At 37.6% G+C, this 15,151-nt stretch overlaps 1 protein-coding gene and 1 long non-coding RNA gene across 2 annotated transcripts in view; one reads left to right on the top strand and one right to left on the bottom strand.

Moving 5' to 3' along the window:
- Positions 1–15,151, bottom strand: part of ITGA2 (integrin subunit alpha 2) — a 71,326-nt gene that overhangs the window by 23,187 nt on the left and 32,988 nt on the right. Inside the window, exons 5-15 of the mRNA XM_071731033.1 lie at positions 14,062–14,176; positions 13,578–13,705; positions 12,341–12,489; positions 11,072–11,222; positions 10,494–10,659; positions 9,122–9,195; positions 6,875–7,013; positions 4,725–4,870; positions 3,264–3,407; positions 990–1,193; positions 96–232 (exon numbers count right to left, since the gene is read on the bottom strand). Of these exons, the coding sequence (XP_071587134.1) occupies positions 96–232; positions 990–1,193; positions 3,264–3,407; positions 4,725–4,870; positions 6,875–7,013; positions 9,122–9,195; positions 10,494–10,659; positions 11,072–11,222; positions 12,341–12,489; positions 13,578–13,705; positions 14,062–14,176 (1,553 nt within the window). The remainder of the gene's footprint in view (positions 1–95; positions 233–989; positions 1,194–3,263; positions 3,408–4,724; positions 4,871–6,874; positions 7,014–9,121; positions 9,196–10,493; positions 10,660–11,071; positions 11,223–12,340; positions 12,490–13,577; positions 13,706–14,061; positions 14,177–15,151) is intronic.
- Positions 8,927–14,986, top strand: LOC139789906 (uncharacterized). The gene is made up of 3 exons (XR_011723290.1): positions 8,927–10,480; positions 11,130–11,205; positions 14,395–14,986. It is a non-coding gene; the product is annotated as an uncharacterized lncRNA (long non-coding RNA).

The following is a 15,151-nucleotide window of genomic DNA, read 5'->3' as shown; positions in this document are numbered from 1 at the left end:
TTTTTGGTTTGTTTGGGTTTTTTTCTCTTTAATTAACCAAATATTCAACTTGCATCTGAATCATTAAGTGTTCCTTCCTAAAACAGTTTACCAACCATAGCAGAACCACATTTCCATCAGCACCCACTGACAGATCAGTAATGTCATTGTCATCTAAGTCTCGATGGCCATCTACTGATCTTCCAAAGAACTGGAGCTGTTGTCCAAAAGCAGAATCCGATCCTAAAATTTTCTGGGAAAGAGAGTTTGGTTACTGAGTCTGCCACAAGCATGCTTAAGCCTGTAGACAGCAGTCTGAGCAATAGATTTTCACCGATATTCCCTCTACAAGAAATTAATTACTTAAACAAAATGCTTTTGTGGACATTTTCTCAGATGCTTTTAAGTACTTTTCCCTCCCCTGTTGGAGCGGACAATGGACTAGATTTTTCTGTCTTGGGAGTAGATCAACTGACTGTTGTATGCCAGCTAGTACTTACTGGAAACTTTTTCCATCTCACATTGAGCAACTCAATGAATAGGAAGCTTAACAGGACATCTAACAAATACTTTCTGCAACCAGAAAGTGCAGAGACAGTGACACTGAAATTACCATTCTATTGGCATACAGGATGTGCAAAGACTCTTGAAAGTCTTTTCCTTTAATACATCATATTTACAGTTTAAAGAGCTGTGGTTGATTGTGGTACACCAACCCTAAATTCCTGAATAATGGGTGTTAAAAATGCAAGCACCAAAAATTGTAAGAGGCTGACATGAAGCCCCTTGCAAGTTCTTTTCCTCCATATACTTGTTACAAGCACCACATCAACCAGGGCAGGCTGACACCTGAACTGTGGAGAAACACAAAACCTGAAATAAGCCATGAGAATAAGAGTACTCCTTTAAGAGGATGAACAAGCAGCCAGTTTCAAGACAGAAAATTCTTCTGTTTAACTCTATCAGTTCTAAAGGCACTGAGTACGGCATTATGCAATGATGTTAATTACCTGTGAAGATTTGGTACGTATAGTCTTTTGAAATCCATTGTAAATGTAAATTGCTCCAGAGTTTTGGTTTTCCAGTGGTGCACCTATTACAACATCATTAAAGCCGTCCAAATCAATATCTGAAAGCACTGCTATTGATGATCCAAAGCGAGCATTTTCTGATCCCTGTGGACCTTCCAAGAGTTCTTGTTGAGACAAAATTCCCTTTAAAAAAGGAAAAGGAACAAAAAGCAAAACCAGAGCTATCATTGCACCAGATTAGACACAGAAGCAGTATCTATGTGCATTGTTTCTTGGTTTTGTTTCCAGTACATTCCCTTGGACTGCTCAGCCCTGAATTCTTTCTCTATTGTATTGGCCATTCAGTTTGCATTATGTCTCAGAATCCTGGCAAGCATTACACAGCAAAATTAAACCGTACTATGCAAAGAACTAACAGCAAATATAACCATATGTATGAAGCTTAAATGTTCTCACTGTCCTCATCTGACTGTTCTGAAAGTTTCACAATACATTGAAAAATACAGTTTCCAGTTTTGGATTGCCAGTTTTATGCAGAGGGAATGGAAATTATGTAACTGGACATAATTCTTTGAAACAGAAATGGAATTTCCTAACTAAACTAATGCAAAAAACATGTGTCCACATGCTAAACTCCTGACCTTTCCAGTGCCAATGAAGGAAGAAAGATTGGAGATCTCTAGAATTAAAAGATTACATTTACACTAGCTTAGATCAAACTTTCTGGCAAATACTGCTCGCATCTTAAACCTGTTATCATGCTGTGCTTGAAATTTGGAAATATCAGCCAAGTTATTTATTAAAAATTATTAGGAAAGTGTTACTTGTGCAACATGGGCAAACTGCACAGACCCAGGCTCTCTAAAAAATAAAAATAAAAAAATTTCATTATTCTTAATTTTTACATAATTTTAAACCTAACATTTGACAAAGACTAATGTTATAAGGATAATATTCCAATTTATTCAGTTTTCAAAACAAGAATAAAAGTTCCTTTATTTTTGTTTTCTTTTGTATTTCATGTCTAATTCCAGTCACGTAGGCCAGTGTCAACTTCCAACAGTACCCCTTCCAGCACCTCCATCTACCTTGTATTTGCATTACAGTGCAGTTCTCTGTTGCTCTAGGAAGAACTGACTGTGACATACAGCTGAGGAGGATAGTCCTTTCTCTCTATTTAGTTGATTGGAATTTAAAGGCCATTTGCTATTTGCTCTGATGGATGGCAGGTATTACTTTGCAAATTCAGACAACCAATGATTGTTTGATAGACTGTTCAAAAATGCCAGAGGCTTCAGGACTGTTAATACAGATATCCTAAAGACACCTACTACAGTTCTGAATAAAACCCCACGATCATTCAACCATCAGACAAATAACATAGCTTCACTGATCAAGACAGACAACACAAGTAATAGGAAACATCCAGTGTGAATGTCTACAGAACAATGCAGAAAACTGGCAGAAGAGCATTTATTAGAACCATTTTGGAAATACTGTTAGGTGTTGAAGGCATCAAATCAAAATCAAATAGCAAATAGTTAATCAGCAAAAGACTTGAGGTATGCTTTTCACAGAAATGGTGTTATACTTGTGCACAATGCCTAGGACAGTGCCTAACAGCAGGACTGGGGAGCCAGCTAGAGTGGCAGGCCCCTGGTCACTAATAGTCCTTAGCTAATAGCTTGCTTATTTACTCCACTTTGGTCTGTTCCAGCTGGCTTATTCCGAGATTACACATACAAATAGTTCAGCGGAAAGTTTGCAGCTGCTCCTGAAAGTGCAATCAGTGAGATTGCACTGAGAAGGGCTCCATCCACAGCCCTCTAACCAGGCAGGCTTGGCACCATTTACCTCTGCCCTTATGCCACACCCCAGGAAAAGAATATGCTCCATTTCTCATTACAAAAAATAGCATTAAAAATATTTCTAACACTTTGAAAAAGATACATGGAATAGTGATTTAGAGGCCCTGAAAAGATCCAGGGCCAAGAGCTTTCCAGAATGCATGTGGCCCATCTGCTTTAAAGAAGCTATCCTGTGGCACCAGCTGGCTGTGTGGCCAGGGCTCTCTGGTTTAACAGAACAGACACTGCCACTAAATACTATTGCAGTTTGGACTGTTTTTTCCTAGGAAAAACTGTAGTCCAGGGAACAACAGTAAATCCCTTCAGCTGTAATCTGAAGTACCAACACTTAGCACGGATGGAGACACAGAAAGGTGATTCCACTTTGCCGCAGTGCCATTCTTACCTTTGTGATGGAAAACATGTATACTCTGCCTTCTTCTTTCTTCAGGTCATTCATAAACATTGGTGCACCCACAAGCAGCACATCTGTCACAGAATCCCTGTTAACATCCACTGAACACAGCACACCACCAAAGTAGGAGCCAATCTGAAATCATCAACAAGTTGTGTTTGTATGCGGATTTTCTAAATAATGTTTCAGCACCTGACTCAGAAAATATACACCCAGAAATACTCCGATACTAATGAATGAAACTGCCCATTGGAATGAAATGACTATATAACGCTCTCCAGTGTCTGAAGAATCATACCCTTATCATGGGTTCACTTTTTCTGCCCAGTAGCTTCTCCTGTGGCTCCTATGGCTACCACTCAGCAATAACAACTGTGCTGGTTTTCAATGGGAGAGAGATAATTTTATTGATACTAGCTGGTATGGGACAATGCTTTGAATTTGTGCTGGAAATGGTGTTAATAACAGAGAGATGGTTTAGCTCTTGCTCAGAAATGCTTACTCAGAGTCAAGTTTCCTGCTTCTTACCCCACCCCACTGGCAAGCAGGCTGGGGGTGAACATGAAGTTAGGAGAGGGGCACAGCTGGGACAGCTGACAAGGGGGATATGCCAGACATCATGCTGTGACATCATATGCATGCAACATTATGCTCAGCATGTAAAGCTGGAGGATGAAGGAAGGATGGGTGGATGTTTGGAGTGACGGAGTTTGTCTTCCCAAGTAGCCAGTCCATGTGATGGAGTCCTGCTTTCCTGCAGACAGCCTGCCTGCCAACAGGAATCAGTGAATGAATTCTTTGTTTTGTTTTGTTTGAATGTGAGGCTTTTGCTTTACCTATTAAACTGTCTTTATAATGACATATAACTTTTCTCACTTTTATTTTTCTGATTCTCTGCCCCATCACTCTGGGATAGTGAGGGAGTAGCTGTGTAAGGATTAGTTGCTGGGTGGCGCTGAACCATCATGGGATGCAAACAGAGAATAGGCTATGGGAAGTGTATTTGTTAGTATAAAACTCTGCACACAGAACTACCCAATCTCTGATTTACTCTTAGACTTATCTCATAATAATACAAAATTAGAGTATCTAAACTTGCTTCTCTTTTTCAAATGGAGAACAAGAAAATGAGTATTCCAATCTCTCCTGATGTCATCTACTTCACAACCTCTTAGAGTGGAGCTCACTGAGCCTCTCCCATTTAGAAGTGCTGAAAGAATGATATATTAAGAAGCTTTGTATATTATCTTTTACCACTAATTGGATGACTTCCTAAAATACTGTTAAGAGTTAATGTCATTGAAATAGTCTAGTGGCAGAGAAAACTTCAATTGAATTCTAAATGCCTTGTAAGAAAAAAGAATTTTTCAGAACAAATGAATTGCAATTTACTGCAGTTTCACTAAAAACAGATGCCTTCAAAATCTGTGTTCATGACCAAAATATACTTGCCTGCTCGCCGCTCTGGGACTGCACAATTGCAATATTACCATTGCTGTCAACATCATAAACCACTACTCTGCCAGTGTAGTTAGATCTTGGTGCACCAGCAACAAAATAGATGGAGCTCTGAGTTGAGAGAACAGCAACAGAATAACCTGGGGAGACAAGCCAACATTTAGCATGTGTGAGAGACCATTAACTACACACTGTCAGTTGATTATCCATAAAGCCACAGAGGATTAGTCAATCTGGTAGGTTAGTCACAGAGAATGATTCTTCCAGATGGGAAGTTAAGCTGTCACACACACATAAAATTTGCAATAGTCGTCTGGAGAAAACAATGACCCACAGATCAAGTTGAAGCAGGTTTGCAGAATACCACAGTACAACAGTTTAGCCTATTCAGTAAAACAAAGACCACAAAAATGAAATGCTTGTGGAGAAGATAGGAAAAAGATGCAAAGAGTATCTTTCGAATGAAGAAATAAAGAGAAACATGATATGAACATTTGAGCCAGCCTCCAAGCTGTGAAGGAACACCTAGCTTCTGCAAAGTTTGCAGTGTATTTTCCCACAGTTCATTAAAACACGACCCAATGTATTGGCTGACAACAACAGGCTACACTAATAGCTTGTCAGCTGAAGAGCTTACGTTGATTGACTACTTTGAACATTTTAATCCTCATTCCCATTATTCAAACATTATTTGCTTTCAGCAAATGTCTTTTAATACCTGCAAGTATTTTAAACATGTATGAGCACCACAAAGCAAGCATTATTACATATTTTACATTAGTTTAATTTTACTTGGTTTAATTACAGCAAATTTATTTCAACAGACATAAACAAAATCACTCTTTATAAAGACTGTAGTTTAAACTGAATAACAAAATCCCAGTGACTGGGCAGAACATGTAGTCTTTGGCAAGCTGCAGGACAACATAAGGAGCCCAGTCTAAAAGGTTTATGCCCTGGTTCTTACATATTTCGGACTAATTTAGATTTGTTTTCAGTCACTCTTTTTATAGGGAGAGAAAATCATTGGAAACTAGAAGTTCAACAAGCAACAAGAAGATTTTTTTTTTCTGCTAATGAAGGCCCCACTTTCATAATCAATACACCATAAGAGCCATTTGAAGTGACAGGGTGCAGTGGACTACAGAGGCTGACCTAGCAAGCTGTGATGTGCTAACTTAAGCTCCCTGAAGCTATTGAGACAGAGCTGGCATGAGAGCTCTTAGTGGTGGACAAAAGGAGGTGGAAAGGAAATGAAGGGACAGAAAAAGCAACCAAGTATTTTTGCTCCAAATAGACTAAAGCCAATACCCTAGAAAGTGCTTTGTGGAGTAGTGCTGAAGGGAAACAAACTGACCTTTTAGTAATCATTATAGAAATCAGAATATTAGAAACTCTGAAGATGTCACACATGCTAAAGAGCTAGTGCTCATTAGCTTAGGTTTAGATTTATTCACTGTGCTGGATACAAGTAATACTAAGCTACAGAAAAAAGAGCACGTTAATTGCAAAAGTATTATCTCATTCAATAACTTTAATGATAAGGAAGTCATGTGTGCTTAATGCAGTGGCATTATTCTGCTGTTAACTACCAGAGCAGGCATGTTGCAAGTTTGCAGAAAATATTTAAATGAACTGAGAAGACAAGCTTGGTGGCTTTAAAAGGGTCACAAAAACATGTGCCAGAAAATATACGTGGGCTATAAATAAGACTTTCCTAAAATGATGAAATGAACGGGAAAAGGCCAAGAAAAGAGCAAGCACAGATGAAATGACAGCAAGGTGAGCAGCTTCTCATCTTCCTGTAATTGGGGAAGTATATACAGGTATAAAGACAGAAGATAGAGAATTATCAGTATGATATATTAGCAGCCTTTTCAAATCTCATGATTTTTTACATTTCCGTGAGAAAGCCTACTTTTTTCTCAGCTTGGCAGACTGATATGAGAATGACTTTTAAAATACAATAAAGATTTCATTCAACTAACTGTTCACCAGTACATAAAATCTTTCTAGATACAAAACTCTTTTTATATTTTTAAATCAGTTGTTAACAGAAATCTGGCTAGAGTAGAATTTTCCAAATTCTTTAGTATGTTAATAAAGGTTTGATGCATTGTCATATTTGTATTTCAGTCCCTTACCTAAATAAGAGCTATGATTTCTGTCCTGTAGAATTTTCTCAAACACATGGCTTGGAAAGGTTGTGACTCTGTCTGAAGACTCCTGAACTACTGTTCCACTCCAGTCATAGGCCCCAACAGCACCCAGCAGCAGAACATCCTTTAAAAAAAACCCAAAAATAAACATTACAGGCCTACCTATTTCAGAAAAAGTGTAAGCAATGCTTAAGCTATCATATGCAGTTTCCTACATCCCTGTGTTTAAGGCACTGATGTATGTTTCGGGTGATGGCCAACACCCAGCTGAATATGAGCCAATAATGTGCCCAGGTGGCCAAGAAGGCCTCCAGCATCCTGGCCTGTAACAGAAATGGTGTGGCCAGCAGGAACAGGGAAATGGTTGTGCTCCTGTACTCTGGGCCCTGGTGAGGCCACACCTTGAGTTCTGAGTTCAGTTCTGGGCCCCTCACCACAAGACGGGCATCGAGTTGTTGAAGTGTCTCTAGAGAAGGGAAACCAGACTGGTGAAGGGTCTGGAGGAGTCCTGTGCGGAGAGGCTGAGAGAACATTTAGCCTGGAGGAGGCTGAGGGGAGACCTTATTGCTCTTTCAAATTACCTAAAAGGAGGTTGTAGTGAGGTGGGTTTTGGCCTCCTCTCTCCAATAATGACAGGACCAGTGGAAATGGCCAGGGGAGGTTTAGACTAGATATTAGGAATAATTTCTTTACTGAAAGAGTAGTCAGGCATTGGAAAAGGCTGTCCATGGAGGCAGTGGAGTCACCATTCCTACAGGCATTAAAAAACTATATAGTTGTGGTGCTTTAGGATATGCTTTAGTGGGCATGGTGTTTTTTTCTGGGTTTAGAGTTGGACTCAGTGACCTGAGAGATCTTTTCCAACCATGAGAATTCTGTGAATCTGTGATTCTAATTACTGCAAGCAGTTGACTGGAGCTGCTTCTAGTTACCACTTACATACAGGACTTCACTGTTGTATTAAGAGGGATTGTCACCTCTCTACTGTAAGAGAGTAAGTGACTGCTTTAGCTCCTAGGGCACTGCACCAAGATAAAATAGGTTTATTTAAACAGTGATAATTTCTAAACCTGTCCACTCTGGGGTTAGACTTGACAAGTCTATGCTTTTATGCACTCATGATCCTGAGAATACTGAGGATCAGACAATCTACACTGCTAAAAAAAACCAAAAACAAACAAAAAGAGAAAAAGCCTCCTGCTTTTTTTCCAACAAAACTCCAATGACAGCACACAAAAGCTGATGGAAAAAGGATACAAAATTTCAATCTTTAAGTGAATTGTAAGGAGATGTCCCTGAGGGAACAGTTAAATCTAAAATCCACATTAGTATGGGTTACTATAGAAAATATTTAAAGCAGAAAGACTTAGACTTTTATGTATAGAAAAAACATAGTTTATTCATGTTATTACAATTCTTTACTAAACTGAGATACTGTTACATAAAACTGCAGTAAGAATAGCAATGTATAATTTTCCTGAAGAAAACCCCCAATATTTCTTATTTTTTGCCATTACCTAGCATCAAGCGCTTGGTAAATTAAAACCTACATTTTTTTTTAAAAAACCTCAAATGGAGAGGTCTTTTAAATAAAAATTAATTCATTTTCAAGGGCTATGTGAAAGAAACTTCCTGAATTTTCAGTCGAAAACTGCTTAAACCACAGAGGACCTCTTTGCTCAAGATAGTCTTAAAATTTATTAGTAAGAAAAAATATAGCTGATTTATTATTTTTTTCTCATTTGTAAGTAAAATTCACTTTAGACAAACACTATTAACTTTATAAATCTTAAACTAATTCTTTCCAGACTTTATTTATTTACCTCTTGGTGACTGCCTAGAAATATACCAGCTTTGCAATATGGTTTCAGTTTTTCTGAGTTATTAAAAATATTAACTTGGAGCAATTGCATTTTTCTGTAATGAAAAATATGAACTCAGATAACTGAAATAAATGGATTTACACATCTCAAAAATAATTTTACAGAAATTATTATTCAACTTCACATACTAATATTTTTTTTCATTTTAGGGGTATATAGCACCTATTAGAAACAGATTTTTTTTTTTTACATTCTATGAGAAAAGACAATAATTTGATATTCTACTCATTAAAAAAAAAGCTTTAAAAATCATCCTTATGTTTTATTAGTCTTATTTGGTTGCCCTTCTCATCATTCATGTTTGTGTTAATATATCTACTTCTATCATTAAATAATTAAATTCACATACCTCTTTTTGTGAATAATACGCACTGAAGCCCACCTGTGACATTTCCATTTGGAATGTATCACCTTGGTCTGTACCTGGTAAAGCAAATGTTCACATATAGTAAGCACTACAGATTCACAAAAGAGATTGAATATTGCTGCCTCTAAGTGTAGCTATATGGGGACTTTATGCTAGTTTTTTCAAAACCCACCAATTCTGCTACAACATTTCCAGCATTCCAAAAGGGAAATCTGAGAGCTAATGAATTGTATCATAATCATAGGATTTAAGAACAGATTGGTAAAATGAAGCTATAATGCTATGAGTCTTCTAACAAAAAAATGCAGATGATGATGATAGAGATGACTGAGTCTTAAATCAGCCTCTACAGTGTTTTTGCTGGGGCTAATCTCCTTTTTTTTCTTTTTTTCCTTAGGAAGCACTAATAAGATACAGAAATTAGAAGCTTTAATAACTGTATGCTCACAACGTTCAAATAAATCTTTATTATCATATAGAACTTACAAAACTCTTGAAATTGTTTTGAAAAGTACTTTTGAAGTGCAAGAATATTTCCTGAAGTGGATGGGGATCAGGTAACAAGAATTAAATGGGAGTACCATAAAACCAAGAGAGCAAGCTCACCCAGTCCCTTTGGCCTGATTAATGGCATGAGCTTGGTGAACAGTAGACGGAGGTGAAAAGTACGAGAAGACTCCATCTTGAGCAGGGAAAGGTTGCAGCCATGAAAAGCTCCCTAGCCAGTGCTGAGGGCAGGTAACCAGTCTCCCAAGCATGGTCTTAATCTGCCCTTAAAAAGCTGGCTTTTGGGGGGGACAAAGTGCCTCCAAGTGACCTCTACAGCACCTTCCTACAAACAGTAGACAAAGAACTCTGGGAGATACGAGTGATGGATCCTGGCAGATGTCACACTGATTGCATTACTCTAGCTTTTCAATTCTGTACTCATTAACCTAGTCTTCTGATTTGCTTTTTAAATTCACAGTTGCTTACCATTAACAGAAAAACACATGTGAATCTGACAAGCATAAAGATGCCTCTCCTCCTCTGGTAGTAATAGTGCCAAGTACATTTGTGCACGTGAGGACAAGTCCCCAGTGTGATTCACCTAAAGCCAAAGGATTTGACTGAAATTTTCAGCCACTGAGAAATATTTTCACAAACTGCAGGAACTAAGTTGAAGGTCAGGCTCATGAAGTGTAGGTTAGCTTGGAGAACACCTGCACAAACCAGAGCCCTCCTGGGGAGTAGCCCACAGCTCCAGCTGCCCCTCATTTTTACAGTACTACACTAAGGTGAAGCTAAATAAAATCCCTGGTTCATCAGCTAGGAGAATCTGACCTAATTTTTTCAGACACAGTAAGTATTTTACCTTCTATACTAAAAATGCGCTCTCCAAGTGTTCCTGCTTCTTCTAGTAGTGCAGCCTCAGATGACACATTAAAGAAATACTTGTCTGTCGGATGACTAGCAATTCCTTTGATTTCTTTAATTAAGTTTTTAGTATCAAGTTCATGTCTGATTAAGTATCCCAAAACCTAGCATAAAAAAGAACAAAAGAAGAAGAGTTAAGGAGATAAGGGTGTTACTCCATTTTCTTCTGTATTATTTAAGTAATTATTCTAAATATTAAAGATTTATTATTTTCATTCATTTTACTAAATTGCTTATTGGGCAGTATTTCTCTGTACAAAAACATTCAGACAGGAAAAATACATAAACCAAGGCAAAGGAAAAAACTACTTAAGTTGCTCTGATAATACTGTTGTGGTTTTTTTTTTCAACAAGAAACAGTTTTTCACTAGTTCATAAAGATCGATTTCAGCTAGTTTCAATCTCACCTGTGTAAAAATGCATGCGTTATATACATGCACTTTCATTTGTATAAAATAAAATAAAATAATATTTTAAAAATCACAGTAATTAATGTATAATTATAGTACTACTTACAGCAATGCCAAATCTGGTTATATTGTCTTCATTGCATTTACCTATCACTGTTTTCAAGTTGGAGCCATCGTGTGATTCACCATCTGTCACAACAACCATTACTTTTGTGGCTGTTGGGCGTCCCCCCGATTCAGGTGAGAAGGCATACTGTCTGTTATAAAACATTGCATTTATCACATGTCAATTTAAAATGGATGCAGTTAGGTATATATACTGTAAAGACAATGTCCATCACTAACTTGGAACAAGGTGCATTTGTAGTCCTTTTCAATCTGGAAATCTGTAGTAAGAATTTTCATTTATGCTGCTAATAGTTTTTTTCTCAAAGCACTGCTCAAAGAGCCATCAGAAATATAGTCAAGGAGGTAGGAAAAAACAACCAAGTTGGATAAAATGGTATTTCTGATAGAAATGTACATTCTAGAGAAAACAATACTTCTTTGTACAAACGTTTATAAATAAAAAGGTGTTTGGCTTTTGTTTTGGTGTTTATTTTTTTTTTTTTTTTGGTCAGAACTGTTAATGTTTTGTAACCAGTATAGCAAGAAACTGGGTCCAACAAGTTTAAACAAAAGGGGAAGAGTATTAATCAACACTACTGCAAATAGAGACTCCATTGAAGACTGAGTCTCTCCCTAAACAAGATTTTCAAGACTATTGGATTCAGCAATCAGTATTTTGGCCTAGAGTGCTTTCCTTGATTCAACTGCAAGACTGCTGAGAAACAGACCTGGGTTGTATATATATTCAGAGACATGTAACACTGTTTTCAGTATTTCCTATTTTTCATACTGCTAGTGCTGCAGTAACAGACAAGAGACAAATTACTTTATTTTCTCTGCCATTAACCAAAGTTGACCTGCAAATCTGAGTGTTACTGGTACCACTGAATCCCTAGATAAACTTTACTTCTTTTAATATATTTTTTTAATCTTTCCTAAAAGCTTGTCCATGGTGCTCGATGTCCTGCTGTGTTTAGACATCTGTGACAGCCCAAAAAGCTCTGCTGGGTACCAGAACTACTTTAGAGTAGAGTAGAGTTTAACTCTAAATGGATAAAGGCAAGCTTTTCAGCAAGTCTAGCTTACATATCCCTATGCTGTTCTGTATGGAGCATTGTAAATGTACCTGAAGGATTACGCCTGGTACTAGAAACCTCCCCAAAGGCTCTAAGCATATGTACTCCCTGTGGGAATGAAATTCAGGATGTGTCTGTTGCCTCATAAGTTAAATTACAATAGCACCACAGTAATCGTTGATGTGTTTTACCTTGCATTGTCAATGGCTTTGAAAGTATTAGTCAGATCTCCTCCCTTCTGTTGTGTTCTCTCCATTGCTTTAACAACCTCATCCTTTGTTTGATAGGTACTCAAGTTGAACACTACATGGGGATCATTAGCATACTGAATTAAACCCACCTAAGCAATAAAGGAAATATGTTAGATTATCACACGATGCTTATGCATTTATCAAATTGGAGTTAAAGATCTGCAGATGCACATGGGGTTATAATTTTCTTTTAACACATATAAAAACCAATTAATATTAACAAGTTTGGGAAGCAATGAAAGCTGAAATGCTCTTGCACCTTATGTCATTTATTATGGACTACAATGTGTTATGCAAACAACTGAAATACTACATATTAAATGTTTGATTGGTTACTTCTTGAAGAGCTGATGGATAACAATAATACAGGGAGCTCTAAGAAAAATGAGAAAACAGGAAAAATTCTACAAGCTGATAGCACCTCAATCTGATCTCTTCTAAGGAAATCCTAAAGGTTAGTTACTTGACAGCACTGCAAGCCCTTTTGATTTTTAATACAGGTAAAGCAAAAGACATGCTAAGATATACATTTAGTATGAAAGAAAAAAAGAAAAATGAGGAGATGAGGCTAAAGGTGAGATTCAGAAAGGACTGAGCAGGAAGCCTAGCTTTTAAGCAGCTCACTTCCAAAGTCGCCCAAGGAAGAAGGCAGCCTTTGGGAGAGAGATTTCCAGTGCCCAAGTCTTTGTTCCCAGAACTGTTTAAGGAAAATGGACAACTGTAAAGACAGAAAATGTTTTTAAAAAGGCAAAAAAAATTTTCTTACCATCACCAAATTAAAAGGAAAAAAAAAATTTCAAAGATCAGACAGTAACCAAGCAGGGAAAACTCCTATTTAAAGATGCACCAGTTTGAAAGTTGAAAGCAGAATGAAAAATGCCCAAAAATCTTTTCAACTTTTACCACATCCACACACTGCATTTTAATTACTTTTACACCTAACGTATGAAAGAGATATGACTTCTCTAAATATAACCTACATTTCTATTTCAGTTGGTTTATGTTTTGAATCAAATAACTAATCCCATTTGAAATAGGCTAGCAGTGAGATAAAAAACCCAATACAGATAACAGAAAAATAGCTTTGGGGAGGAGTATTTTTGCTAAAACACATTTGCTTTTATTTAAAATTGCCTTTTTTTTATTTTAGATCTTTCTCAAAGATGTCTTTACTTACCTGGGTTTTGTTAAGGCCTATGTCTAAGCCTTGTACAAACTTTTTCAAAAATGCCCGCACTGCATCCCAGGGATAAATGCTGTTTGACTCATCACAAACTATCACAATATCTACAACAGAGGAACACTCTAAAATAAAAGCAAAAAGTGAAGATTAAATGCACTTTCAGCCTAAATAAACTTAAAACTCTTTGGCTAAATTTAGAACTGCTCATCTTGGTCTCACACAGGTAACACTGTGTGAGACAGGAAAATTTTGCCAGAGTGAGGGCTCAATGGAAGCAGGTGCAATGTCTCTGAATTCAAAGGGGTGAGCCCACATCCACATCAGCATCAAAGCATGATTTGAGAGTCCTTATGTATGAATCACAGGACTTCACTTTTTATACAATACATTTTTTTAAGCATCGAAAATCAAGAGTCCCCAGCACAACACACATTGATTTATTCTGATATGTTTTTTTCACTGGAATATGTTGTCTTACTTTGAACAGCAGGAGAAAAGCTTCTTAGAATCTGGAAACTTGGACTGATTTCAGAGCAGACTCCTATTGCATAGTACTGGCTTCCACACTGTTGTGCCCACAAAGGACCACAAGTCTTAAAAAAAAAAAAAACACAAAAGAAGAAGCTATAAAAACAATGAGTAATTTTCTTACCACACCCATGCACAAAAGAATAAACACGACTCCAAGTGTATAGGACTAGAGAAACCCTTTCTGGTTATCAGGCCAAATCCCTTGCAATCACCACGATAGTGTAAGCCCTTTTCACAGACTGTCTCATTAAAAGAATTTTTCTATCCATGATCTTCCTAGTGCCTCCTTCTTCCACCTGGACCCTCCAGAATAATCGCAGCTATAACACCGGAGGAGTTTAACTTAGTCTGATTGGAATATGTCCTGCTTTAAGCCGCCTGCTCTGCAAACTCTGTTATAGATCTGTTAGTCTCTTAAAAGGTTGCGAAGTACTCCCACTGACCAGGAGATGGCACCAGAGGCACAAGCACGAAAATCGCCTCAACTAGGCAGCGAAAAGCTCCTCTGAGTACGGCCCATGGTCACCAATAGAGTGACCGGGCTGAGGAGTTTTATCATCAGTGAGCAGGCACAAACACATGGTTATTAACTTGAGAAGCCTTGTTCCAAAGGGCAATTCACTTTTACAAAATATTTACAAGCCAAAAGTCTTCACGGTCTGTAGCGCAGGTGCAACTTTCACAGTGCATACTTTCCTTCTCGGCTGAAGCTAAAAGGTGGAATTTGTCCCTGGTCTCACATATTCCTCAGCTATGTGTTTCATTGCCTAATGGGGAAGACAACCAAATGTTCTCTGGAAAAAAAAGTACCTGCAGCTGGATCAACCATCTGGTTGCATGACAGCCACATTTCTGATGGTACAAGGATTTTTATACAACTACCTAAATTAAAAGGCCAGATACCGAGCCAGCAATCTGTGATGAGGATATCTGAGGGGAGTGATTTTATTTTTTTCCCCAGCACATTAAAAAGGGACTTCAGGGTGCTGGGCTGAATGGCTGAGGGTTCAGGACTGCAGGTGGTGTTTTCTTCAATT

Source organism: Heliangelus exortis, chromosome Z, assembly GCF_036169615.1.
Source record: "Heliangelus exortis chromosome Z, bHelExo1.hap1, whole genome shotgun sequence".
Lineage (NCBI taxonomy): Eukaryota > Metazoa > Chordata > Aves > Apodiformes > Trochilidae > Heliangelus > Heliangelus exortis.
This window is presented reverse-complemented; position numbering and strand designations above follow the sequence as displayed.